This window comes from Pteropus medius, unplaced genomic scaffold, assembly GCF_902729225.1.
Source record: "Pteropus medius unplaced genomic scaffold, Ma_sr-lr_union100, whole genome shotgun sequence".
Taxonomy (NCBI): domain Eukaryota; kingdom Metazoa; phylum Chordata; class Mammalia; order Chiroptera; family Pteropodidae; genus Pteropus; species Pteropus medius.
The window spans coordinates 10,436,713-10,463,400 of record NW_024349799.1 but is presented as its reverse complement, the minus strand read 5'-3'; the positions used below and the strand labels follow the sequence as shown (position 1 = coordinate 10,463,400).

Sequence of the window (26,688 nt, the reverse complement as noted above, 5' to 3'; positions counted from 1 at the left end):
ATTGGGCTCTTTCATGTCTGTGGATTTATAGTTTTTATCGAATTTCGAAAGGCTTTGACCATCATTTTCTCAAATATTTTTTTCTGCCCCTCCCCTTTCTTCAAAAACTCCAAGTACACATGTATTTGGCTACCTGAAGTTATTCCATGGCTCACTGATACTTTTTGTTTCAAAACCTTTTTGTTCTCTCTGTGTTTCATTACTATTTATTTAAGTTAACTAACCTTTTCCTCTGCAATGATTAACTTGTTTTTAATTCTATCCAGCATATTTTGCATCTCAGACATTGTAGTTTTTATCTCTAGAAGCTCAATTTTGTAGTTTTTATCTCTAGAAGCTCATACTTTGAATATATGGGATTTAGTTATTATAACTGCTTTAATGTCATGTCCTTGTTGGCTGTTTCTCACATGTGTAAGTTCTGGGTTGGATTCAATGGTTTGGTCATTTCTTCTCAGTATAGGTCATATTTTCCTGTTTCTTTGCATGCCTGGTCATATTTGATTAGATGCCAGATATTGTGAATTTTATCAACAACATTTTTTTTTGTATTTTCAATATTTTTGTATTCCTATAACTTTTCTTGAATTTTGTTCTGCGACCCTTTTAAGTTACTTGGAAATAGTTTGACCCTTTTGTGTTTTACTTTAGGATTTGTTAGGTAGAAGCAGAGCACCTTTAGTCTAAGACTAATTATTCCCCACTCCTGATGCAAGACCTTTGTGGATACTTTCTCCAATGTCCTATGAACTATGAGGGCTTCCAGGTTGGCTGGTAGGAATAGGCACTATTCCCAGCTCTGTGTGAGTACTAGGTACTGCTCCCTCTAATCCTCTCAGATGGTTCTTTTCCTGGCCTTGGGTAGTCTTATCACGTGCATACCCCAACCAGGCACCTGAATTCTGAAGGAGGATCTTCCATTGACCTTTGGCGTTCTCTCTCTGTGAAGACCTCTCCTCTTTGATATTCTGTGTTGTAATCTCTTCTTGCCTTGGGCTTCCTGAACTCTCAGCTCTGTGTCATCTACCCAGGGGGTCCACGGGGCTCTGCCTCGCCCCCTTTCCCCCCATGTACTGTGGTCTAGAAACTCTCTGAAAGATGTAAAGTGGGCAGTTACAGGGCTCACCTTTTTGTTTCCCCATCTCTCTCTGGGATCACTGTTCTTTGTTGTCTAATATTCAGAATTCTTGACAACTATTGTTTCATATTTTGTCTTTTTTTAATTTTTGGTAGTTTTAGGTGAGAAGATAAACTCACTCTGTTACAACATGTTGTCTAGAAGCAGGAGCCAGAGCCTCTGCTACTAGCACCAGTCCAAGCCATCCCAATACCAGGCTCATTTCAACACCAAGGTTAAATACTTTTTCCAGGTAAAGAGCAGATTTGAATCAAGTGTGCCTAACTCTACTATGTGTCACTGTCTCTTCATCCAGAAAGGAGTGATGTAGCTACTTCAAAATTTAAGTATTCGCATAATTATTACCAAATCAGATTCTCTCAAGAGCCAGGTAAGATAAATAGGCTTTATTAGCCCATCTGACAGGTAGAGAGTGTGAGGCCCAAAGGGGTATAGTGACCTGCCCAGGGCTACATAGAGAGCAAATGGCAGAGTCAGGACTATAGACAGAGGCTCCGCCTTCCACTCCTAGCTGCACTTGCTGCTTCCCTTCTCCCTCATAGCAAGGCACCAGGCAGGGAGCTCAGCTTTCATTCCTGATCATAATGACAAATGCATTTCCCCACTGGGAAGAGGACAAATAATCCAGTCTCCTGCTAGAAAATACGTGGAAAAGCAGTGCCACAATGAATGCAGTCCCAGGCGGGCCACCATGCTGCCTAGACACATGGCACGTAAGATACAATCCTGTTTTTTTGACTGTTGCCATGGTGTGCGGACAAAACGAGAGTGTGTTTCCTTAGAAAATTTCAACAGTGACTCATCTTCATTTCTATTAGGACCAATTAAAGAAATAGGTAAGCCTTGGGGAATAACCATAATAATAGCAATGTTTGCTACCTATCAGGAAGTGGGTTGCTATCATTAAGCAGCTTCTAAAAGCTTGTAAAATAAAGCAACATCAATCACATTGAAGAGCAGTTGGCATTGGAAAGATGTGAAACTCTGAAATGGATTCTCTTTAACTGAGGGTGTCATTTTCCTCTTGGTTACCAGGAATTCTGCCTACATGGAGTGGTCAGAAGACCCTGGCCTCTTTGGTGGCCTGTGAGCTCAGATACCAAATGGGGTGGTGGAAAGCCTTTGGTAGCTGAAAGGTCTGGGTTTGAACTGTGTCTCTCCACTACTAAGCTTTAATTTCTTCATCTGTAAGATAGGCATAGGGAAGCCTATCTTGCAAAGCAGTTGTGATGAGGCAGGCTGGATAAAGTAGCTGGTGCATGGCACTCACTAATTACTACCATCACACTGGAGGTCCTCAGATTTGAAGAACAAAGAACGATGGATCTGACTATAGTAGTTCCACTTAATGGAGTGCAATGGGATGGTACAGCTGATGTTACAGTGATCTCCTCATGCCAGAAGATGCTTATGGGAAATCGCGTTGAGGAACAAAAGGAAAAAAATAACATCAGAGTCCAATGAACAAACTGGACTAGAGATGACTGTCAGAATTTGCCTCACCCAAAGCCCTACTGAGAGGGCACAGTTACCATGGGCTTTGGGAAAACGGAGGTTATGAGGAGGCAAAACCGTGCATAAATGTGGAAGCAGGGTTAGAAAGCCAGTTAAGAGAGAGAGAGGATGGAGAGAAGCAAAGATATCCTGTGGTCTGAGAGAGAGAGAGAGAGAGAGAGAGAGAGAGAGAGAGAGAGAGAGAAACAAGAAAGAGCAGCTCATTGGTTCTGGGTTTCAGATACAAGCCATGTTGTCTTTGCTCCCTAGAAGCCCTTCTACAGCCTTCAGTAACCACAGCCCTTTCCTTGGGTCAGCCTCTGAGGCAATCTGCTCCCTGCAAGTCCAAGAGCCCTAAGGCAGAAATGAACAGTAAAGTATACAGAGGAAAAACTGTAAGAAAAGATACCAAAAGCACAACCATTCCTTCCTCTAAGTGGAGGTTCTATGGATTATTTTTTCCTATTTTTCTCTTTTCCCTCCAAAATTCCTTATAATAAGCTATGATGGCTGCTGCTGGCTATTTTCTATGTCTGGGGCTTGACTTCAAGAGCAGCCTGATGCTCCGAGTGGAGCACCTCCACCCTGCCTGGGTCTGCTCCTGCTGCTGGCTCCCTTCAGGGCATTTTATGGAGGTTTGGGGGGCTCAGTTCAGTTAAGTTCAATTCAGTAAACATTGACTGAGCCCCTATTATATACTGAGCACTGGTATAGGTGCTGGGGAATATACTGGAGTAAGTCTTAGTCCCAGAGACAGACAAAACAAGCAAAAGACCTGGTAGGGTGGTACCCATTGTCTTTATAATGGAGCAGGGAGAAGGTGTCAAGCTAAGAGTGAGGACTAAAACTGAGAGTGGGGATATTCTTGTGATGTAGCCCAGAACTGAGGGCATTGAGGTAGGAAAGAGGATTGCTCAATTTTAAGAGCTATGGAATGTTTAAAGACAGCTTTGTCAATCTAATCCAACCTAATCAACCCAATCCAACCTAACTTAAGCTCATCCATCCCACTGAGCTAATTAAATCCACCCCACAGGATGGAGGACTTAGTGTGGTGCCAGGCACAATGCTCTTCAATGATCATTGAAAATGGTGCACTCTGGCTTTAGACCTGGGGGAGGGGCACTTAAAAAAAAAAAAAGAAAAAAACTAACTTCAAAAACAGACAAAAATCTTTACAAAAGTTGCTTTTCCTAAAAGGGAAACTTCAGAAGCAATGTCTGGGGGAGGCTGTCCGCTGGGGAAGGTATTGCAGGACTGGCCTGGAGAAAAGATTGTCATTGGCTGGAGGGAGCAGTGCAGCCCCCACCCCAGCCCCTCCCCTGGCCTTTATGTGAGCCTGTCTGTCTGTTAGATGCCGGGTTCACACCATAAAACATATTTGTAAATACATACATTATGTATGTCCTTAAAAATTTGCACAGTTAATACATAAATTCACAAATACATTCTTGTTATAAATATTCCGGGGATCCAGAACAGTGAAAAATCTTTCACATTCATTTCTGTTTCTTTTCTCTGAGCAGCTCTCAGTATGGCATGCACCTTTCCAGAAATTTTTTGTGTGCTGCTTATGCATACATGTGCATTTATAAATATATAGTTTAGTTTAACGTGTGAGTATCTTTAATACTAATAGGATCACTCTGTATATAGTGCTCTGTAACTTGCTTTTTGCACTTACCAATATGTCTTGAAAATTTCCCCCAAGGAACCTCTAAGTCTTCCTAAGCGGGTTTCACTGTTGCAGGGGATGGGACGGGGATTCAAATGCAGTCGCCTTCTTTAATTTAATCATTCTCTTATTGATGAATATTTAAGTCGTTGCTAAATTTTTGCTCTCACACACAGTGCTGCAGGAAAGATCTTTATCCATGCTTCTTGAGTACATTTGTAAGTATTTCTTTAGAGCGGATTCCAAGAAGTGAAATTGGTAGATTGAAGGGGATGAGTGCTTTTGTATTTTAATGGATGCTGCTAAAAGCCAGCTCGCCTCTCTAGCCCAAGGACTCTCCTAGTTTACACTCCCCTCAGCAGCTGTTCGTCTGCCCTCTCCAGAGATGGGTGTCTTCTTTGCTGGGATCTCAGTCTTCTTCTGCTTTTTTTGTTTGTTTGTTTTTTTGCAGTTCTCTTGGCTCTCCTACAGACCTTGGCCAGATGCCATCTTTCTGTCCTGTGTCACCTAATTGAGTCAAGATCCCATTTTAAGGACAATGAGTGCTATGTCAAAACATGAAGCAGATAAATCAAGGAATGATGACTCTCATTTTAGGATGATTTATTTGTTTCACAACAGACCTGCTCCAGAGTTTGGAGCAATCCATTAACTAATATTGATTAAGTCAGCAGTTCATTCATTCATTCACTGATTTATAGCATTAGGCTCTGTGCTAGCTGTTTTGGAGCCCTTGCCTTCAAAGGGCTTACTCTCACTGGAAGGAGCAAGATATGCCCCAAACTTGTGTTATTAGGTAAATTTACATTAATAGCTGGCAGGGTGTTGTTAAAATGTTTTAAATGTTCAAAAAAAGAGACATCTCAGTAGGTGAGAGACAGATGCTTTGGGGATAGAGCAATCTAACAGATAGCACTATGATTTATTAGCACGCAGTGGATGATTACTGGGGCTGTCCAGCCTGTTTGTCACTACAGAAACAAATGCAGAGACTTCTCTATCCCTGGGCAGCAGTTGTTTTCAAGCATGAAGGAGGGAGAAATAGAAAAGATATGTCTTTATCAGAGTACCCCTTCCCATGCCCTTGCCAAGGGAGTGTGACAGTCAGCAGGACTGTTAATATTCATTCATTCATTCATTCATTCATTCAGGTTGATATTTCTAAAAGATTTGTTTGTAATTATCTAACCTTCCCAGTTGTCACGAAAAAAGATGAACGGCTTTCAGCCTGCATATGGAAGCATCCTCTACAAATATTTTTTTGAATCTTATAAAAAAAACCCATCAGAAGCCAAGGCCGCACTGTTGAGAGTTCAGATAGCAAGCTGCTCATGAATCAAAAGATAACATGGTTCTGGGTAGCAGGACTCAACCAAAGAATGTTCTGATTTATTAACTTGTCTCCTGAGTAAGATAAAGTTGGTGAGTTAATAGACATTAGGCCTCCTTTCCTCTGCCTGGGTCTGAGGAGGAAATAAGCCACTGAGAGATAAGCAACTGGCTTCTAATGTCAGAGCCAGTGCAGAAGGTGCCAGGAGAAGCTAGTTCTGCCCTGATGGATGCTAGTGAGAGTGAGCACCACACTTTGGACCAAGACTGGGGCTGCCATGTCAGTACCATTTCTGGGTAATCCTTTTTTCTATACACTCAGCAAAGGTACTTAAATTTTTTTTCTAGTGTTAAAAACTGTTTATGTCAGTTACATCATATCCGAAAGCTAAGCAAAGCTTAAATGGGCTGTAAATTATTGTAAATTAGCTCTCAGAGATCATTTTACAACATTCCATCCATCCATCCATCCTTCCATCTAAGAATCGAAAGACCTAATATTTTCCCTTACGAAGTTTACAGTATACTGGGGGCATCTTACACAAACACATATAGCTCTTTATATGTTTGATTATTTGATTGATTGTCTGCCTCTCCTGCTAGACTGTGAGCTCTGAGAACCAGGTCAGTCCTGTTTACTGCTGTAACCTTCAAGCCTAAGACAGTCCCTGGCACATAGTAGATGCTCAATAAATTCATGAGTTAGGAGGAAATGATCCAGAAATGGGGTAGGAAGGCTCCAGGCCTGTGAGTAGAGCAGTATGTGAATCAGAGTAGGGCTGCTGAAGAGTAGTGGAACGTAAACATTGCAACCAGGATGTGAAATCGAGACTTTATTCTCTGGGTTGGGAAAGACGTTAGTGTGTATCAAGCAGGAGACTGACATGATAAATTAAGCTCTTTCTCTTTTTCATGCATTCATTTATTCATTCATTCCATTTAATACAATTTGTCAAGCATCTTCTATATGTAAATGCTGAGATAGGAAAAACAGAAATAAGATAGGGTTGTATCCTCAAAGAGCTCACAATCTGGTAGGGGAGACAGATAAATAAACAGATGATTATATTGTGTACATTTTTATGCTAGAAATTCACACAAAATACTCTCGCTTGGACTTCTGGAGGAGGTAACATTTGAGCTGAGTCTCAAAGGACCCATGAATTAGATAAAGAATGGGTGGGAAGGGTGTTGCTGTCAGGGAGAGGCGAAGAGTATGTGATACTTGGGAATAACTGTACACAGTTTAGTATAGCTGGTGCATTGTGTGGGAGGCCATGGGAGTAGAGATTGATGCAGCTGATACTGTAGGCAGGGGCCAGAGTAGAAAGGTCCATGAGGGGGTTCCTGAATTTTACCCAGTGAGTAATGAGGGAAGAAGATGCTCAGATTTGTATTTTGGGAAGATTATGTTGACGTAGATGGATTGGAGAGGGGCAAGATGGGCAGTGGAGAGACTAGTGAGGTAGCTGTTATTCTTATCCAGGTGGGGAATCACGAAGGAGCAAATTAGCATAGTGTCTGGGGTGGGGGATAATAATAGCTAGCATTCACTGAGCATTAACTGTATGCCAAGAACTATTCCACATGCTTACATTAACTCACTCAACCCTTTAACTACCCGCTGAGATGGAACTGTCATTATTCCCATTTTAAAGATGAGGAGAATGAGACACAAGGTCACACACATCTAGTGAATGAAGATTTGTACTCACACCATTACAGGCTTGGAGATTCTAGGAGGAGCAACAATTTTAGGGTGCAGGCGTGGGGACAGGGAAAAAGGATGAACTCAGTTTAGACTATTGACTTGAGATGCCCATGGGACTCTGAGAGGAGGCATTTGGCAGCACCTGGATTGCTGGGTCTGGAACTCAGGAAGGATATCTGGGCTGGAGGTGGCAATCTGAAAGTCATGGTAAAGGGCAAACTCATTCAAGGAGACTGCAGACTGGGAGGTGCCAAAAACAGCATCCCGGAACGCCCATCATCTAAGGGATGAACAGAGAAAGAACGGCTTATGAAGGGGAGTAAGAGTAATGGGCAGAAAAGTGAGAAGAAAACCAGACCAGGGTGGAGAAGAGTGTCTCAGGAAAGGCATGGTCCACAGTCTACATGCTGCTGGGAAATAAGAAAGGATGAAGACCGAGGAGTGAGGAGTATCCTTATCAACAAAGATTGGATGTAGTCACGACGATCTCATGGGTGATCTTGACAAAGGAAAGCTTCAGTGGAGTGCTAGAGGCGGGCTGAGAAGTGAAAAGGAGGTGAGAAGGTAAAGACAAACGAGGCTAGAGAACTCTTTGGAGACTCTGTTGGGCGCAAAGGCGAGGGAGAGGCTGCAAGGCAGAAGGGCGGCAGGATAGAATGATGTTTTCTCCTTCCAAGACTTGAGCATATTTTGTGTGAATTCATTTTGGGACTTTCTCAGCAGAGCTGAATACATTGGCTCATCCTAGCCAATCAACATTTCTTCTCTTCCCTCTTCCACTCCCTGCCATCAGCTGCATCTTGATAAATATGAGCTCTAATTGTATAGGAAAAATGGTGAAAACCTGACTATTGGCAAAACTATGTAGGGACCTGAAGATACTTCTATTTTAGAAGATGAGTGGCAACAAGTGTTGAAGTAGCTAAGCTAGTAGATGCCTAATTGATTCTTATGTTCATCTATTTATGGGAAACAATGTACCCTCTTGATCATCGATGGAACTAACCAGCAGGCTCTCTCACCGTCTGGCACCTCCCTGGTGCTTTCTGGAGCAGAACTGGATGCTGCCATATTTATGTAGCTCCAGTTTTGACAGTTTGGAAGTTGCTGAAGGCATGTGTAACACATTCTCTCCCCTGCCTTGAGAAAAATAACTGGGCAAACCTCCATTTCTATTTTTATTTGAGATGGGGTGGGGGATACTGTTTCTTGTGGTGTGCCATGGAATTCCCTCTGAATGTTGGAAATGTGATGAACCTACATCAAAGGCAAAGGCTTTGGCTTCTGCAGGAGCCAACTGGGCTCATGTATGCTGCCAATGATCTAATTGAGGCCAGCAGGACACTAGTGTTAGTGTTTGCCTTCATTTACAGCCCCAAGTAGGCTAGTGGGCAGCTGCTCGATGCAGGGTGTGGTGTGATGATGGGCATTCTCACGGTACTTTGGATACAGCTCAAGTGAGGAACCAACACAGAATCCAGGTTGTGGAATTGGAGCCCTTCTCACACCCAATGTTTCCAAATTGGTAGTGAGAAGAGTTCTTGGTGAGGATGGGATACCCTTGGCAGTGATATCCAACCCTGGCTCCCAAAGGTATTTCTGAGACGCTCAAATATAAACCCAGGGCCATGTTCTCCAGCGAATTTCCTGAATGATGAGGCTGGTGGCCAAGTGACCACTCAGGATCTCCAGATTCATTCCCAGGCCTACCAAGGAGCATGGGCAAAATGGGTGAACAAATATTTGATGAATACATGAATAAACATTTAGAAAACAAAAATCTCCACCAACTCTTTGAGCAGGGGGTGGGAGATGATGAAAGTCTTTTGATATCAAATCACCACTGGGTGTTCCACCAGGATTAGTAATCACCTTAAATTTGGGGCAAAGAGTCTGACTGGTGATGTCAACACCGAAAAATTGTCTTATGCCCTTACCACGTGAATGCCTTAGCTTTGCACTTGTGCATATATTTACTTACTCATTTAATTCTTCCAAAATTCCAGTGTCCTGTCCTGGCCCTCTCATGTGTTCCGTCTACTCTCCTGTACATAGGTGGCTTCCAGATCTACATCTCCTGACCTCTTTTATGAGCTTTTGGTTTGATTAGGGTCTCTAAGTGTACAGCCAGGAATGATACAGATATCATCATCTGTCTTAGGCTAGCTTAACAGCCTCAGAGGGGAAGAGAGCCCTCAGGGCAGATTCTAATGGGAGTTTTGACGAAGGTGGGTGTCGGAGGAGGCAGGGAGAGCATTAGAGTATAGCATTTGAGTGCCATTTGAGCATATAGTACAGATTTGAAAATTAGAATGCCTTCTTTCTTTCAACAATACACCTTTACAGAGCTTACATATAAGCAAAGCACTAGTGGGATATACAATCTAAAAGACACAATCCTTGCTCTCAGGGAGCTCCCAGTCTTTGGTGAGACAAGGGCCAATGGAGGTTAGTGAAGGAACTTTCTAAGAGGCAGGTGTAAGGAGCAGTGGTGTACAAGTAAGTCCTACAAGAAGAGTACTGTATCTCTTAGGAACGTGACAAGATTGCAAAAAAAAAACAAAAAAAAAACAAACAAACCCCAAATCATTCTATGAGTGCTCCAAGGTCGGGACCAGGTCTTGCTCATCTTCATTTTCCCAGCACAGTAGATGCTTGGTGAATATTTGCTGAAGGAATAAATGAATCCACAAAGTATTGTATGGAGCACATAGCTGCTCCTTGGGGAATGGCAGAATGGAGCGGGGAAGGTCTTCTTAGAGACCATGATCTTTGATCAATATTTGGAAATAAGAAGAGGACTTTGCCAGGTAGATAAACAAGGGATTCTGGCCAGGAGGAACAGTGGGTGCAAAGGCACAGAGGCAGGCCTCCAAGAATATGGAGTATTTGATGGATGGTTCTTCTGTGTATGGTACCTGGTGGTTAACCACAGGCGGGTGATGAAGTTGGACAGGGGCCAGGGGCCAGGGGCCAGGTAGAACAGAGCCTTGGAAGCCATTCTAAAGGGTTGGGATTTTACACATTACAGGAAACCCAGGAATTTAAGGGTTTTAGGTAGGGTAGTGACATGACCACTATGTGGAGGCTGAGGAAGGGGCACTACTAGTGAGCCTCTCTTCTGAATTAGGGTTGCGGCTTACCCCAGCTCCTGCTTCTCACGAGCAGGAACCCAGGTTCTGCTTCCCAGAATCCTTGCTCCAATATACCTTAAAAGCACCCCACGACAGCTGGCATGAAGGAGGGAGACACTGGCTGGCAGAGCAGGGAGCGGGTATGAAAATGCTGTCGGTCAGACTTCCAGGGGATACCTGTGTGCTTGAGTGACTTGGTCAGGGACTCCCAGGCTGTTAATGGTGGAGGCCATTTCAGGTCATCTAACTCAGTCCTACCATTTAATGGAGGGGAAACCTGAGGCCCAGGGAGAAAAACAACCTGTCCAACATCTCATGGCAGAGTCAGGACTGGAATCAAGGCCTGTGGGCTCCCTGCCTGGTTTTCTCTCTACACATAGATCTGGGCTGAAAGCCGAGCCCTGCTATTCCCCTAGCTATGTGACCTTAAGCAAGTTACTTAACTATGTAGTTTTGTCATCTGGGTCATGGAGATAACAACTTTTGGGGTAGTGTGGGAGATTAAGTGAGATAATGCATGTCAAGTGTCTCTGCAGCTTAATGCCTGGCAGGTAGTGTGGGCTCAGTTAGCAGCAACTTCCTTGTCTGTCCTTCCGGGGTCCTGCTTCTGCCCAGCGTGCTATCCCACTGCCTGTCTTTGGTGGTGGTGGTCCTGGGACCACACAGGGGCTCCTGCAGCAGCCAAACTAGCCAGCGGGATATTTCTCAGGTTGTCCACAAAGGCAGGGGCATACCTTGGCTTAACTGGGTTTAGGGCAAATACTGATTTAAAAAAGCTACAGCCCAATAGTGTGTTCTTTCAGATTACAAATAAAACAGAAAAACTTTGAAAGGAGTGTGTATAATTTTGCATGGGCAGGATGATTTTTACCACCCATTTTTAAAAAGATTCATGGCAGAATTCCTAAAGACCCTCGCTCAGGAGTCATTTTCCCTAACACGATTCACACCAACTTTCCAGGAAAGAGCCTTTTACTCCTCACGGTGCTGTCACCCTTCCTGACCTTCTTGAAAGAGCCCTTTGAACTTTGACCTGAAGCAGCAGAATTCTGGAATGGGGACAATGTAGCCACCATAGACTGTAAGACACTCCATCATTTTATGTGCCACCAAGAAAGTAAGGGCACTGCCAATTGTAACTGTGACATGTGATTTATCATGAAACAAATCCTGATTTCAGAAATGTTAAAATGTGAAAAAAATCATGGATCTTAGAATCAATGAAACCTGGTGTTTGACGTCCAGGGTTAGCTAGATAGGTCAGTATAGTACTCATGACAGAACGAAAATGTACGAATGGGGGGCAATCCTCAAATTATACTTGGCTTCATATTATTTAATTATTTTTTTCTTTGTGAAAGAAACCACGAATACATAGGCTCTACGAGGACAGACACTGGCTGTGTTTTGTTCACCACTGTCTTGCCATCACTTCACTCATAAGAGCAGTTTGACAAATATTTGCTGAATGAAAGAATAAAACAAAGCCACATTATAAAATGTGCAGCGAACTCAGAGAAGAAAATAAATCATTCATAATCCCTCCACTGTGGGTATTTTGGCTTATTTCCTTCGAATCTTATTTCCTATGAATATGCTCTTTTATATAGATGTAAACATAATGTATTATTAGATTTAGCTCCAGGATGTGTTTTTGTATTTCTCTATTAATATGAATGAAATGATAAAATGAGATGATGCAGAAATGCTTTGAAGGCTGTGAAATGTTTAACCAAATATCTTACTATTAGTTATAATTATCATAGCAATGCCGATATGAATGAGGCTGATTTTCTGTGAATATACTTCAAAGCAAACAATGAATTTGCCCTCTGAAGCTGGGAGTATGTTCTGTTTCCACTCACCATGGGGAGTCCCTCTGTTTCGAATTGGAAAGGAAAAGAGACTGAAGGACTCTTAGAAGTCATCAGCTCCAAATTCCCACCTGGCCCAGACATTTCTTTAGTGTCACTGATAGAGGGTAAGCAGAGGTGGGGGAGGAATAGGCACCTCTCTCAGGCCGATGACAAACAGCAGCCCACAAAGAGCTCCCTTCTTTCCAGCCTTCTGCTAGCGGCATGAGACGGAGTTACATTGTGGGTTCCAGAGACTACCGCTTGCTTCCCCTGCATGCTGATGGCAACGCGGACACCAGAGAAATGCCAACGCGAGTCAGTCATTCATGACAGGTATGGTGGTTACAGTCAACAAACCTCAAAGTCGGAACTGCCCTAGATAACTAGTCAAAAATTAGCCGTTAGAGAGTCAAGGAATTCACTTACAGAGCTAGTAAGTAGTCTAATCCATGCCTGGGTCTTTGAAGGGAGGAAGTTTTCCCACACAACATGCAGAAGGAAGGACTGACAGAGATTCTCTCCTTGACCAAACTCTAGCCAGGTCCCTCTGAGCCCTCTTTTCAACTAGGCCTCAACCTTAGCCTATAAAGATCTGAACAAACACTAACGTAGTTTCTAATAGCTCAAAGCCACATCCCTAGGATGACCCTAGACCCCCCATCCCTGGTCCCCTGTGAGCCTCTGCCTGAGAAAACTCAAAGCTGCCAAAAGAATTTACTATTTGCTCCTGCCAACACCAGAAGATAGGGCCTCTGTCTCCCTGTCTTTGTGGGAAGATGGGAGCCTAACTTGGATAAATGCCAGTTAGCAAACTCAGATCGGTTTCACGTGGACCAACTTCTCCTTCCCATTCTGTCATTTTTCGCTTCCCTGACTCTGCTCAAGCCCTCTCTGTTCCCCCTCCTCCCTCCCTGATTTTTCCTTTAAATCACTTAGTAACCTCTGTACAAATTGAAGTTGAGTTCAGTTCACACTGAACCTTCTTTCCTATTGTAATAAGTATATTACTCATTAACATTTGTCCTTGCCACTTTAACTACTGTCCAGCTTTGTTTATATTTAACAGAACTCAGGCTGGCTATCACACCTAGGCTAACAGCTCAGGCTCTGGGTTCATCCAGACCGCCTGTCTATCTGCACACCTTTACCTGTTAGTCTTTAAAAAAATTTCTTTTCAATTACAGTTGACATTCAATATGATATTAGTTTCAAGTGCACAGCATAGTAGCTAGACATTTATATAACTTATGAAGTGATCCCCTCGATAAGTCTAGTACCCGCCTGGCACCATACATATAGTTATTACAATATTATTGGCTATATTCCCTATGCTGTACTTTACATCTCTGAGATTATTTTTTCTGACTCACATCCTCAGCCCCGAACTTGGCTCCCTGCCGTCTGCTTCGTGCCCTCTTTCTTTGTCCTTAAGGATGGGGTTTTCTGGGTGCACAGGTTGGTTCTCACTTCGCACACCCTTGAATGCTCCATTTTCGCTTGTACCACCTGTCTCAGACTCCTCCCAGCCAACCTCTCAGCCTCCTCTGCCTCTGCCTCAAAGCCGTCCTCCCACCCACTATGTGCTGCGGTAGAAGCTGATCTTGGCTTTTAGCAACTACCCAGGCATTAAGTACAAGGCACAGTTCCTGAGGCCTACACCATCAATTCTTTCCCAGAGATTCAAAAATACACCTCATTATAGATTTAAAACCAGTTTCGAATGCAGTTTTATAAAATGACTAAAGGTCAGTATTAGGTGAGAGATGACATTTGAGTCAAGTTTTAAAAACAAGCTTAACTTGTAAGTCACATGTGTATCTCTGTGTTGACTACTCCTTCACTGTTCCCCTGACAGCCAGTGCCTTTCTCACACCTGATAGCCAGTGCTTCCTACCACTCACTGATCTCACTCTTTGCCCCAGGCCGCCCAGGGCAAATCATCTTGGATGATCTGTTTAAGACTCCCTCAGAGTCACAGCCCTTCCAGCTTTTATTCTAGGCAAACCAGAGGTAAGAGAAAGTGTCCCTGTGTTTCTCTGCAGTCCTGCTGTGAGACTTCTCCCCTATTGAGAATTTGTGAACGTTCTAAGATGTGAACCCCACGTCAGACATGAGACTGTACCAGTCCTCACTCAACTGACGTGAAGAATTGACGCAGCAGTCATGGTTGGCTGGGAGAATCCTTTCTCTGTGCTAAATCAGAGAGAGTGGGCAGGAACCCATGTGAGGGGCTTCCCTCCACTTAAGCTCTATTATGAGAGAATAACACCCCTATCTCTTTTCCTTTTTGCAGACCATTTTGAATTATATTAACACAGTGATGAAACATATCAAACTCTGGTTAGCAGTTTCCCTTAGTATCTGTCCCCCTTCCCTATCCCCTGCCCCAATATTTTTGCCCAGAATGTTCTAGGAAAAACAACAACAACAACAACAACAACAACAACAACAACAACAACCAATTCAGAGAAAAAGAAAATAAGATGGATTTCCTTTATACTTGATTTTAGGACCCGACAGGAAGTACTAGGGAATGGGGTTACAGAGGTTAGCCGACACCTTCTCCACTTTCAGGGTGAGTCCCTTTACTGAGACCAGCTGTGCTCCAGCCTCCTGGGTGGATTCAGAACCTTCTAGAAGTGGGAATCCAATTTCTCCTCCTCACGCCTCTTCGGGTGGCCAGGACAGGCCAAGGACCACTGACCAAGAGAGCCCAGGAACTTACCCTCTGCTCCTGTGTGGCCACGAAAGTCTGGAACCCTGGCGCCACCCCAAAGCCCAGTTCTTGGATGAAAGGTGGCTCTGACTGACTGTGGATCTGAACTTTCACTCCTGCTTCAAACGTCGTTTCCTCTGAAAGAACAAAGGTGGATAGAACCGTGGGTCAGAGATAACAGATGCTTATGCAGTCCTGGGACCGAAAAGCTCAAAGGGACACCAGAGAGGCCATGTGGTAGTCAGAATAAAAGCCCTCAAAGACGTCCACTTTCTTATCCCTGGAAACTGTCAATCTGTTACCTTCTGCGGCAAAAGGACATTGCGGATGTGATGAAATGAGGGATCTTGAGATGGAGAGATTTTCCTGGATTCGTCATGTGTCCCAATGTTATCACAAGGGCTTTTGTAAGAGGGAGGCAGGAGGATCAGAGTCAGAGAGAGAATGGAAACATGCTATGCTGCTGGCTTTGAAGTAGGAGGAAGGAGCCACAAGTCAAGGGATGTAGGCCACTGCCAGAAGCCAGGAAAGGCAAGGGAACGGATTTTTCTCAAGAGCCTCCAGGAAGAATGCAGCCCTGCTAACACCTAGATTTTAGCCCATTGAGACCCATTTTGGACTTCTGGTCTCTAGAACTGTAATATAATAAATTTATGTTGTTCAAAGCCTCTAAGTTTGTGGTAATTTGTTTCAGCAGCATTCAGAAATGAATTCAGGCCAAGTAGGCCAACACCTTACTTTAGTCTCCAGAACTATAGAATGGGATTATGATGTTAATCAAGCACCTTTATTTTATTTACTAACTTTTCTACTGGGCTGTGAGCTGAAGATGAGATCAGGAGGAGAAAAATACAATGACACAGCCATAGAAATCAAAACATAGGGCTTGCCTGTATTGTACACCACATGTCTGCCGCTTGGAGCTGTGGGAAATAGACAATTAGAAGAGAAGTTTCTGCCTTTTTTACTTTGGCAGGAGAAATAAATGCCCCTTGGCAGTGAGAGGTGGCAGGGGTGGAGGAAGGTGATGGGATGGAAAATCCTGGCTCATCCTGTATGTTGGCACTCGAAATTGGTGGAGAATTCACTTATGGCATACATAAGCCTTTATGGTGCTTCCTTCTCTGTCTTAACTCGTTCCAAACAGTACGCAGAGTGAGCTTTCCGAAATGTGAGTCTGTGTAACTCTCTCCTGTGCTTATAAGGAGCCCAGTCACCTTAACCCGCCCCTTTTCTAGCTTTGCTCTGGGCAGCCTTCTGCTTTGTGGCACTGTGGGGTCCAACACTCCAGGGCTGCCGGACTGATTGTTATTGGTCCTTGCTCTGCACGAATGCATGCAGATCTCCTTCTGCCTGGAATGTCTTTCTACCCGGTCCACCTGACCATCTCCCTACTCATCACTGAAGATTTAGTCCCCAGCCCCACCTAAGGTGACTCCCTTTGCTCTGTGAAATTCTTCACATATGCCTGATAAAGCCTCTGCCACACCATGTAATAATCCTTTGCCTGACTACCGCTTTCACAAGCTGGAGCAGCCTGAGGCCAGGTTCTGAGCTTTCTCTCTGGATCTCAGAGGTCCTGCACAGGGTCAGGCAGCTAGCAGGTACGAGTGAAAATCTGTGACTCGAACTTCACTCTCTTATTAACGGGCAAGGCCAGTTTAGAGTCCAAATCAAGGAATGTTCTAAAAGAAGAGAGTGGAGACAGGATGGGTAAATGCAGAAATGAGGGAAGATGGTGGGGGTGGGAGAAATGGACGTAGGCGTCTGTCAGGACTAAGGCCACAGCTTGGGGAGAGTTTTGAGACACACACTAAAACTGGCACAGAAGAGAAAGGTGAGGAAGGAAGGACTGGGGCCAGGCAAATGGACAGGACTCACGAATAGCCTGGGGACTGGTGACCAAGGCAGGGGAAAGGGTCCAGAGCTGGGTGAGAATTCCAAGGTTGGGGGTGCATAGAAAAGTTTAGTAGATAGACATGAACTAGAGTGAAGGATATGTAGGCCTTCCTAGTCTAGATGAGGAGTCCAGTGGCTGACACAGGGTATAGGCAAAAGGTACCCTTGACCCTTGGCCTTTCATCCCATGTCTTTGGAGAGAGGGAGAGAGTCCCAGGCAATCCACAAACACGTCCCCCTCTCCTCCAGCAGTCAACGGCTCTGTGACCTCTTCATCCAGATCACCCCGTCCAAACTGCTGCCCATACGTCCCTGCATGCCTGTGGTTTTGTGTCCCTCTCTCTCATCAGTGGTGAATGCCTCAAGAGAAGAGGGTGCTTCTATTCATTCCAGTGCCCATTGCTTCTATAGATTGGGAGGAGGGCTGTGGGAGACGGAGGATAGATGGGAAGGGGGGGGGTGAGCTGTCAGCTTTTTGTGGCTGTGTTCTCTAAGGCCTGCCCATGAGTGGGGTTAAGGAGAGGCCAAGGAGCCCAAAGAATAGGCTCTCAGTGGGGAGAAGAGTGAACATGGAGCGATGTTTTATAGGATGCCTGTGCTTGGGTGAACTGAACTCACATTCAGGAATTGGAACAGGAGAGATGCCAAAACTTGTTTTCCACAGCAAGCTGAAGCTGTGCGCCTGCTGTAGAACTGAGCTTAAGAAACCTCAAAGCCAGTAAGACAGGCTCAAAGGAGGGGTCCTGTGGCTCACAGGGAGAAATGAAAATGGAACAGAAATGCTGCGAGGAATGGGCAAAGCAGACAGGCGGGGCACGGCTGTGTCAGTGAGAGCTGCCCAAAGCTAATCAGACTGGGTTAGGATTCGCAAGGGGCGCGTATTCCAGAAGCAGCAGGAGCAGAGTAAAATCCTAAAGTAAACTCATGTCTTTACCAACATACGGCAACCAATGGGCATGAGCGGAAGAGGGTGATGGGTAAGGTATCTGTTCTCTTTAGAGCTTTTCAGTAGGACTTTTTGCCAAGATGGAATGTTCTATGATTTGTGCTATCCAACGTGCCACTAGCCATGTGAAGTGTGATTAGCGCAACGAGAATCTGACATTTTAGTTACTTAACTAATTAATTACCCCTGGCTTCACTGAGGTATAATTGACAGATAACACTGTAGGATAGTTGAAGCGTACATGATGATTTGATACATGTGTATGTTGTGAAAGGATTTCTCCCATCTAATTAACCCATCCATCGCCTCATATATTTACCTTTTCCTTGCTTGCTTTATTTGTTTTTAATTTAATTTAATTTTAATTTGCTAACCTAAATTTAAATAGTCACACGTGGTCAGTGACGAGCTTACTGGGCAGTGCCGTTGTCGAATGACAGCTGCGCACAGACCCCGGCCCTCTCAGAGCAGCGGGGCTGAGGAGGACTCCATCACCCTGCTTTCCTAAGCAGCTGTCCCAGTGGGTGTCTTGTCTGGAGACCCTGGCTGAGCCCCTCTGGCCCTGCTTTTCGCGAAGCACAACTTATTCTTACAACTCCAGATAGAGTTTGTTTCTGTTCCTTCATATAACTTTCCTCTGTGGATTATTCTCCCTCTGTGGACAACAGTTCCCTCCAGTCTGGACCCTGAAAACACTAGCACCACGTGCCACCAAGCAATAGGTTTCCTCCCCTGTCACCGGGCTCGGGAGGTCTCATTTGCTGATATGTAGGTGGGCTGCACACAAAACAACGGCAATCACAATAACTGGGATCGCCCACATGATTTTTGGATCCCAGTGCAAAATGAAAATGTGAGACCTTTATTAAGAAATAATCGCGTTTTAAGACAGCAAGAGCAGAGCATTAAGCCATGAGTATGGCTCTTCTGAGCACAGGGGCCTGCGTGATGGCACAGGTCGCACATTCAGGAAGCCAGATATGGCATTAACCCAGACTGGTGCTGGATAGAATTACTCACATTCTCGTATTCCTCTCACCACTAAATGATTCAACACTGAGCTGCTTCAAAGAGTGCAGGCCCCTACTGCAGTGAAGAATTTGTTTACACATCATGAACACCAGGATTCAAAGCCCCAGAGAGCAAGAGAGAGAGCACAGAGAAAGAAGAAGTTACTACACACACAGTGCTAGGAGCCCTTGTTAATTGGGACCAAGCTGAAACCCAGACAGCTTAACATGAAAGATGATGTTGAATCAGGAGGAGGGTGGTAGGTGAGTTCAACATGCAGAGGCTGAACCTCTCTTTCATTTTTCAGGAGCATGGCCATGGCCACATGAGGTGAAGTCTACCTGTGGAGTGTTTTCTGCTGGTGCAGAGAGGATTTGGGGGCTCTGCGGGAGGAGGCAGGGAGTGATGGGCAGAACACATAATATGGCAGGGAAAGTACATTGCAATAAAAGAAGCTTAAATCTTTAATCTTTGCAAATTACAGGAAACACGCCGAGGAAATAAACACTGCAGAGAAGTAGGAAGGGAAGCTGCTCTGAAAATCCGGAGAAATTTTCTAGGTTAAGTCAGGGATGAACTGGTACAAAGCAATTTCATGTTGGATGAATCTGACTTTATAACAGTGGCTGGAATAATTAGCTTGAGAGGTGAAGGTGGGAGGGAGGCCGGCCATATGGTGGTGATTGTAGTCATCTCAGTGCAGGATAGCTTGTTTGTCTGTCCCCTCACCAGCCCTCTCCACTGTGCTTGCCCCCTGGGAGCTGCATTTGTAGAGACTATACTGATGGGCTTCCTTGCCCTCTGGCTTCTAGTTGGGTTCAGCCAGTGATGGTCCCAGGAGGAAACTGGTGGAGAGAAGAGGGTCCGGCTGAGATACTCAGTCTCTAGCCTCTATTTTCTGAGTCACGGCAGATTAGCGGCATGTCACGATGGAAGGCCACGGCTCTGGGTTGGGAGCTGGGGAGATCTCTTCATATTACTTTCTCTCTGGGTTCTGATACCAGCTCATTCTCCTCTTTCCCTAGGAGTGGTAATGGTTCTCCCTGCTACCAGGCCCAGGACACTGCACCATTTCATACTGTCTTCTCTAAGCCTTGCCCATACCTTCATAAACAGACCTTCATGAATCTTTCTTTGTGTTACCTCGTCTCTGGGTGCTGTTGATTTCCTCTTTGGGTCCTGACTGGTAGAGCCCCCAGAGGGCATCTACTACCTAACCTATAAGAGGCAGCAGGAGGCCCCTCTGTGACACCTTTCACTGAAGGATAGCCATTGCGTTTGAGGACTTTTAGGGATGGAGCCCTCACTACCTGAAGGGCCAGACCATCATTTTCAAAATCCGTCTTCATATCGAGTATAAAACTGCTGGCTTATAGATTTTACTCCTGCTCCTACTCAACACCCCTTCAAAGATCCAAAAATGCATATTGTGGCCACCAGGCTTCTTGTTTCTATGCTAGCCCTCCCCAGTAGAAATGAACGCAGTGTGCCTTCATTGCTGGAGGCCCCATTAGAAGGGGCACACTCAGGGACATGCTCGGCCTGGCCAGGCTTCCACGGGGAGGGGCTCAAGGCCCTCTCCCCATGTCCCAGCATGGCTTATGGAGGTCCTGAGGGCCTACTTCCTACACTGGCGGGGGCTAAGGCAGACAGGGCTTTGGCACCTGGAGACAGAGTACCTATTTCCCAAAGGAGTGAGACAGGCATTCTGAGACAGTGGCAATGCAGGCCTCTGCTACCTGGTAGGTCAGAACTAGAGAGAGCCTAGGACAGCTGGTTAGACGCTTGAGGCTCTTGGATCAGGCAGGGTGAACTCAGGTCCAGCTCTGTGACCTTTAACAGGTTATTGAATCTCTTAGAGCCTCATTTTTCCTGCGAAATCTGCAGAATGGGTTTGAACATTATAATGGATCCTTCTTCACAGGAGGAGGAAGAGGAGGAGGAGGAGGAGGAGAGGGGAGAAGAGAGGAGAAGAGAGAGAACTTGGGGATGTTGCTCTATTTCCACTTATTTCCCTAAAGCTTTAGAGTTCACAGAAACAGAAAGAAAGAGCTGATCTTCCTAAGGGCCAGACATGGAGCTGGGTGCTTCCCACTATTCCACATTTACCCCCTCATTCATTGAACAGCAATGTATTGAATGCCTGCTGTGGACATGTGCCATAGTCAAGGACCAGGGGTACAGCAGTGAACCAAGCAGAGCATCTGTCCTCATGGAGCTCGTGTTCTGGTGCAGGAACAGACAATAAACGGGGACACATGCAGCATCAGGCCAGAGGAGCTAAGTGCTGGGAGGAGAAGGGCAGCGGGGAAGAAGAGAGCATGACAAGGTGGAGCAGAGTTGGTGAGACTATATTAGATGGGAATCAGGGCAGGGCTTTTCAGAGTGATGGTGTTTGTGCAGTGACCTGAATGAAGTGAGCAGGTGGGTCACGGGATGACCCAGGGAAAGTATTCCAGGTAGAAGAAACAGCGGGTGCCATGACCCTGAAACAGGTATACACTTTAAGAATAACAGGGATGTGATCAGAGGCCAGATGATCATTTCATTGCTCCTCACAGTGACCCTTCGAGGGAGGCTTATCATTAGCACTCCCATTTTATAGACGAGAAATAAAGGCTCAGATAGGTCAGCTGGCCCTAGCCACACCAAGCAAATCCAGAATCAAACCCTGGCTGTCAGTCTCCAAGGCTCTGCTCTTTGCCTTCCAACACCTGGCTTCACTCAAATACTTAGTGGCTTTCTAATGTCATTGGTTACATTCTTCATGGACAATTATTTATGGATTCTTTGTGTTGTCTTTAGAAAAGATGGAGTCCCTTAGGAACTCGTAAGCCGGGCCCCTGAGCCACTCAGCTTTGAACTACCTACATGGCAATCAACAATATTGGCACATGTACAGTAAGCTTTGGGATTTTTATAGACTTCATCTTCCTGGATCCTCCCAGCTGTCCTGAGACAGGTGTCAATAGTCCCATTTAATTATATATATATATATATAATATATATATAATATATAATATATATATATATTATATATATATATATAATACATATATTATATATATTTATTGTATATTATTATATATACACACATACATATATATGTATATATATACACACATATTAAAACATACATAATATCCATTTTACAGATGATGGAACCCAAGCTCAGAGAAAATAAAAGACAGGCCCAGGTTTTATGATTAATGGCTACATGAAATTTTGGAGACAAAAATGCCCTTGACACTTTTTAAACTCAACTAACTTTTCATTTTTCAGGTGAGAAATTTTAGATTCAAAGAGAAGAGAGCGGCCACTGGCCACATGTCAAGTGGTGGCCTGGCAGAACCCAAGAACCAGGTCCCTTGACTCCTGACTCAACTCTGCCCTCCATTTGGCTTAAAGAGGCAATGGTCTCAGATAACAAGCCAATAAGGTTTCAAGCTGGACAGGGATGGAGGGGGAAGAATAGTTTAATTAACATTGGTTTTAGGTAGCCTATCTTCTCTCATCTCAGAGTTCAGGAGAAAGCTCACTGAGCATGTGCCAGTGACAGTGACGGCAACCGAGGTCCTAGCTTTAGGGTTCGCTAAAGGCTGTTTGGGTTGTCAACTAAGGGTGCCATCTTGGTCCCTCATGCTCTCCTGGTTTGCACAGAGAAATCCAAGCAAACTCAAGGCAAGGCCCTTGGAAGAGGAGCAGGGCTCTGAAATCCCAGAACTCTGGGCTTGACTCACAGCCTCACCCCTTAATAGCTGTGTGATCTGCCTCTCTGAGCCTTAGTTTCCCCTTTGTTAAAATGAAGGGTGGGGTGCCAATCTCTCAGGTTACTTTCAACTCTAAAATTCTAAGAGCCGGAGATCACGCACAAGTCTCCTAACCTCACCGCACCTCATTTTAGTTTCCTGAAAAATAGATTTCTTAACAAAAGACATGGCTGTTCATAACTTAAATCAAGCCAGAAAAGTCTGACTTTTCTAAAGACAATACAAAGAATCCACAAACAATTGTCTAGCCAAAATCAGGCGACGTGTGTCTTGCCCTCCCCTGACAAGCCCAGTTGAGTGGTGTGCCTACATGAGAAAATCTGAACCCAGCACAGAGATGGGCTCATGCTTAATTGCTCACAGGTGACATTTTGAGGCTAGGCGAGCTTCTGGAGGAAGAAAAATCAACATCGTGTCCCCACACGGGTTGGGCTGCAATCATGTCTGCTCTGGGGGCAGCGTGATGTAGCAGGGTGTTTGCACCAACAGCTCCTGATCCAGGAGATGTTATCAAGTGACCACAAAAGTGGTGAGGGCTGCAAACCCCGGCCTCCTCCTGCAGAGCCTCAAAGTACACTAGGATTTTAAAGGCCCTAAGACGTTCTGCAGCAAAAACATGTTACCCTCTGTTGAACTGAGTGTTGCCCAAAGGGACCTTTTTTTTCTTTTCTTTTTGTTTTAATTTTTAAGGAACACTAGCTCTTGGTGGAAAGAACTAAGGACTAAATCAGAAGGTATGGATTGAAGTCCTAGTTTCAATACTTTTTAGCCATGAGATAGATCGTGGGAAAATCACTCGGCATCTCGGAGACTTGCTTACCCCATCTGTTCAATGGGTTAATCTGTTAAATGATAGAACTGCCCTGTCTACGCCATAAGAGTGTATGAGAATCAGAGGATAGAGGGCAGACGAAGCACCTTGTAGACTGTAGAGTGAGGTGCCCATGTTGGGGAAGGACGTGGCTATTGTTAGATTCTAGTTATGTAACAGAGAAGAGTAGCTACACTTAACACAGTCCTATTAAGTAGAATATTTACAGAATGTATATTAGAGAAGGCACCCTGTGTGGAGTTGGGACTGTTCTTATTACAAAAAAAGATTTATTCCAAGGATTCTTTAAATAATGAGTTTTCCTAGTGGATTCAGGCTCAGAGATTAGAAATTACTTGCTAAGAAGGCTGATAAGTCTGGGTGGGTGACTGGCATACAGGAGACACCACCTTTGAAAAGCCATCAGGAAGTGTCATGTCTCTGAAATTATAGGAGAAGTTGGTGGATGATTAAGATTCTATTTATAAAAATTCTGTTTATACACGCTGGTGGCAGAAGTTAGGTACAACCAGATTTCTGGAGAGATCACATATATAGATTGTGACGTGACTATAGAATTCAAATCATTCAAAGTATTAATGAATTCACAACAACTTTTTGTTACTGTATATTTTCTCAATCAATGGATATGAAAAAGCATGGCAGCATTCATGTGGAGGTGATGTCTGGGAAATATATGGATGTTAGAAAGTCATCCTTACACTTCCAAAGAGTGGGAAAAAGTTGTCTAAATCAGACCTTCTCACAATAGAATGTGAGTTACTTGGGGATCTGATTACAATGCAGACTCAGGGTGGGGCTTGAAGTGCTGCATTTCTGACATGCTCCCAGGGGACAATGATGCTGCTGGTTGGAGGACCACACTCTGGGACTCATAGGAGAAGAGAACATCTACAAGTTAGCAGAAGACACCAGGCTTGTGGTGGTGTGGCCCCTGCCGACCTCTCCAGCCCTTAGTCCCTTCCTTAGATCCAGCTACCCCAGACTACCGGGGGCTGTTCTTGGCCTTTGCTCCTGATTTGCGTCCCTCTCACCTCCCACGACCCGCACTCTCTCTAAGTCCCACGCACTCACACACAGCCTAGCCACCTGGCAAATGGGCTTAAGACCAAAGGTTATCTCTCTGAAGTCTCTCCTGAGATGTCTTTTTCCTCCCTTCCAGAACAGATTATCCCCTCCTTTGTGTTCCATCTCTCCTCTGTCATAGCACCAGATAACATTTCATTGTTTACATGTCCCCTGACCAGACTGCGAATGCCTGGCACTCCTTAGACACTTTACATGAGAGCTGTTGGATCAATGAACTCCCATCTACTACACAAAAGGAGCCCTCAAAATGGTTCTTAGATTGTGAACTCTTTGCAAACTTGGACTGGGCTTTTCATCTGTATCCCTTAGTGCCTGGCACATAGTAGGTGCTCTCGGTGATTTATTGACTAGGCGCACATGAGCTCTGAGGTGGGTCTGTTTGATTTACTTCCTAGATGTTCTTCTCAGACCATTGCCTGCCTAGCTGAGAGTTTTAACTGGAGCACATATATTTTCTGTACAGCACTTAGAATGTGCATTAAGCAGGTCTTCTCAGAATGATAAAAGTCAGGCTTCTCCTGGTTGTGTAATGGATGCTTGACTCTAACAGTGCTTCTGACTTATGGCATCATTTCTCCAGATGCCTTGGCACCTGTAGTGACCCCCCTGGCCCCATCTAGCACAAAGACTCACTCTGAGAGTGAGCTTAGAATCCCAGTTGCCTGCTGCATGTCCCTGTGCTCTGGACCCTTTGCATTCAGGTCAGAGCCTGCACCTCTCCTTCTTGGGAGGTCCTCAGCACCAGGCACTATGAACAGAGTTTTTCCTGGGAGCAGAAATGTCAGAGAAACCATAGGAACCATCTGTATCCACTCCTGCTATGTCCCATTTGTGATGGGGGATAGGCAACACGCTATCCTTGATAGTTGCTCAGGCCTTCCAACGACATGGAAAATTTATAATTATTTTAAATTTAATTTTTATTTTTATCAAAGCAAGATATGTACATAATTTTAAAAGCCAAATGGTACTGCAAGACTGCCAATGAAAAACAGCAGTTTCCTGCTCCACCTCTCCCCAAGTTTTGAGTCCCATTCCTCAGAGGCAACTACTCTCAACTGTTTTAGTTGTTCCTGCTGGTATTTCTTTTTGTATTTTCATGGACATCGACAGCTTGACAGTTATTTCTTGGATTCTAAAAATATTAGATATTCTCTACTGAATTCCTACCATGAAGATGAGGATGCAGGCTTCTTATATGAAGTGTCTCACCATATTTGCTTTCCTTTCATCCTCCTGTATATAGTTATACAACCTTTTTCTTAAGTCACTGTCCAGCTTTTATACAATTATGACTATGTAGATGTTGCCCATCCTTCAGTCTTGTAGTGTCTAATGCTTTTTATTTCTTTCTCGTGAAACTATTTTGTTCTTCATGGTTTTTGTTGGTTGGTTGGTTGGTTTAGCTTGCTAGGTACCTATCACAGAAATGGCAAAGAAAAAAAAAGTCAAACTCACAGAAACAGAGAGTACAAAAGTGGTCTCTCAGGGGCTGGGGAGAAATAGGGAGATAGGGAGAGGCTGGTAAAAGGGTACACAATTTTGGTTAAAAGATGAACAAGAGGATCTAATATAAAACATGTTGACTATGGTTGATAACACTGTGTTGCATAATTCAAATTTGCTAAGAGAGTAGAACTTAAATGTTCTCATCAAAAAATATTTTTGAATACATTTGAATATATTTGAATATTGGAATATATCTGAAACCAAATTCTACCTTCACACTTCATTTGTAGCTTGCTGGATATAGAATTCTATCTTAGATCATCAGGAAAATGCAAATCAAAACCACTATGAGATACAACCTCACACCAGTCAGAATGGCTATTATCAAAAGATCAACAAATAACGTATAGATAGGTGAGGCTGTGGAGAAAAGGGAACACTTGTGTCCTATTAGTGGGACTGCAAATTAGTGCAACCACTGTGGAAAAACAGTATGAAGATTACTCAAAAAATTAAAAATAGATCTACCATACGACCCAGCAATTCCACTGCTGGGCATTTAACCGAAGAAAATGAAAACACTAATTTGAAAAGATACATGCACCCCTATGTTCACTGTAGCATTATTACAATAGTCAA

The 26,688-nt window shown here is 44.3% G+C and overlaps 1 protein-coding gene across 1 annotated transcript in view; it reads right to left on the bottom strand.

The window, feature by feature from the left end:
* ASIC2 (acid sensing ion channel subunit 2) overlaps positions 1 to 26,688 on the bottom strand; it is a 251,989-nt gene that overhangs the window by 43,971 nt on the left and 181,330 nt on the right. Inside the window, exon 3 of the mRNA XM_039885986.1 lies at positions 15,063 to 15,190. Within this exon, the coding sequence (XP_039741920.1) occupies positions 15,063 to 15,190 (128 nt within the window). The remainder of the gene's footprint in view (positions 1 to 15,062; positions 15,191 to 26,688) is intronic.